Consider the following 1,199-nt stretch of genomic DNA (forward strand, 5'->3'; position numbering starts at 1 on the left):
GCCCTCCCTCCAGGCCCCGCCCACCCAGACCCCACCCCTCCACTCCAGGCCAACCTTGCCCTGCCCTGCTGGCATGGTCTGTGCGGCCACTTGGGGACATGCCTGCCCCTCTGGTGGGAGCTCTGGCCCTCAGGTCCTGTCGGGTAGACGGTCAGTTACGGCCTGTGTACCCGGCGGGGGGCCTGAGGGCCGTGGGGGCTGGGGGCAGGCTCCTGGGAGGGCGGCTCTTGGCCCTCCAGGGCTCAGGCAGGACTAGGCCTGTGGTGGCAGCTGCCCCGGGCTGTGTGACCAGTCCACCTCGCCCTCACCTCTCCGCCGATGCCCCCGCCTCGGGCCTGCGGGCGAGGCCCTTCCGCAGCCCCCACTCCTCTCTGCTCTGGGGGTGTGGTCTCACTGTGCCTCCCCGGTGCCCAGGACTGGCGGTGGGCCTGGACCCCCAAGGCTACGGGAACCCCGACTTCTGCTGGCTCTCCCTCCAAGACACCCTCATCTGGAGCTTCGTGGGCCCCGTTGGCATGGTCCTGGTGGTGAGTGTGGCTCAGGCAGCGGCTCCCGTGACGGGCATCAGCGGTCAGCGTCACGGGGCCTCGTCTTGGCCCGCGCTGGTTCCAGGCCATTGGCCCGTGGGGCCGCTCGGCGACAGCGGGGACCTTTGGGGAACCCCCCCCCAGACTGTGCTATGAAGCCACCGTGTGCTCCTGAGCTGCCTTTTCCTGCCTTTCCCCAGGTCAACACGGTCATTTTTGTCCTGTCCACAAAGGTCTCCTGCCAAAGGAAGCACCATCACTATGAAAGAAAGGGAGTCGTGTAAGTGGGCGCAGCCTGGCGGGGCCCGCCCGGCCCGGCCCTCCGGTGGGGGTCACAGCAGCCGCACCTGGGCCGCCTGGCCGCGGGGTGAGGCCCATGGCACCGCTGCGTGGCGCTGGACAGGCCTGTGGGCGGGGCTGGCTGCCTCTGCCTTCTGCCGAGGAGAATGGCCACACCCCGGGGCAAAGCCAGACCCGAGGCCAGCTGGGGCCCAGAGGCACCTGGACGTAGGACCCTGCTGGGCCCGCCCAGGACACAGGGTCTGGTTTCCTCGGGAGCCACTGCCTCGGGCAGCCCGTGGACGCTCCGTCCCTCCGCCTGGCTGCCCGCGTGAGCTGAGAGAGGAACGGGAGGGCCTGGCGGCCCGTGGGTGGCGGCGGGCGCGCGAGAGC

General features: G+C 70.6%; 1 protein-coding gene across 1 annotated transcript in view; it reads left to right on the plus strand.

Annotated features, from left to right (window-relative positions):
* The window catches only part of CELSR1 (cadherin, EGF LAG seven-pass G-type receptor 1), a gene marked incomplete at its 5' end in the record, with an annotated part of 38,529 nt that overhangs the window by 32,526 nt on the left and 4,804 nt on the right, over nucleotides 1–1,199 (plus strand). The window contains 3 exons of the mRNA XM_012735089.1: nucleotides 415–527; nucleotides 728–807; nucleotides 973–1,034. Coding sequence (XP_012590543.1) covers nucleotides 415–527; nucleotides 728–807; nucleotides 973–1,034 — 255 coding nt within the window. The remainder of the gene's footprint in view (nucleotides 1–414; nucleotides 528–727; nucleotides 808–972; nucleotides 1,035–1,199) is intronic.

Source organism: Condylura cristata, unplaced genomic scaffold, assembly GCF_000260355.1.
Source record: "Condylura cristata isolate star-nosed mole 26May11 unplaced genomic scaffold, ConCri1.0 scaffold00004, whole genome shotgun sequence".
Lineage (NCBI taxonomy): Eukaryota > Metazoa > Chordata > Mammalia > Eulipotyphla > Talpidae > Condylura > Condylura cristata.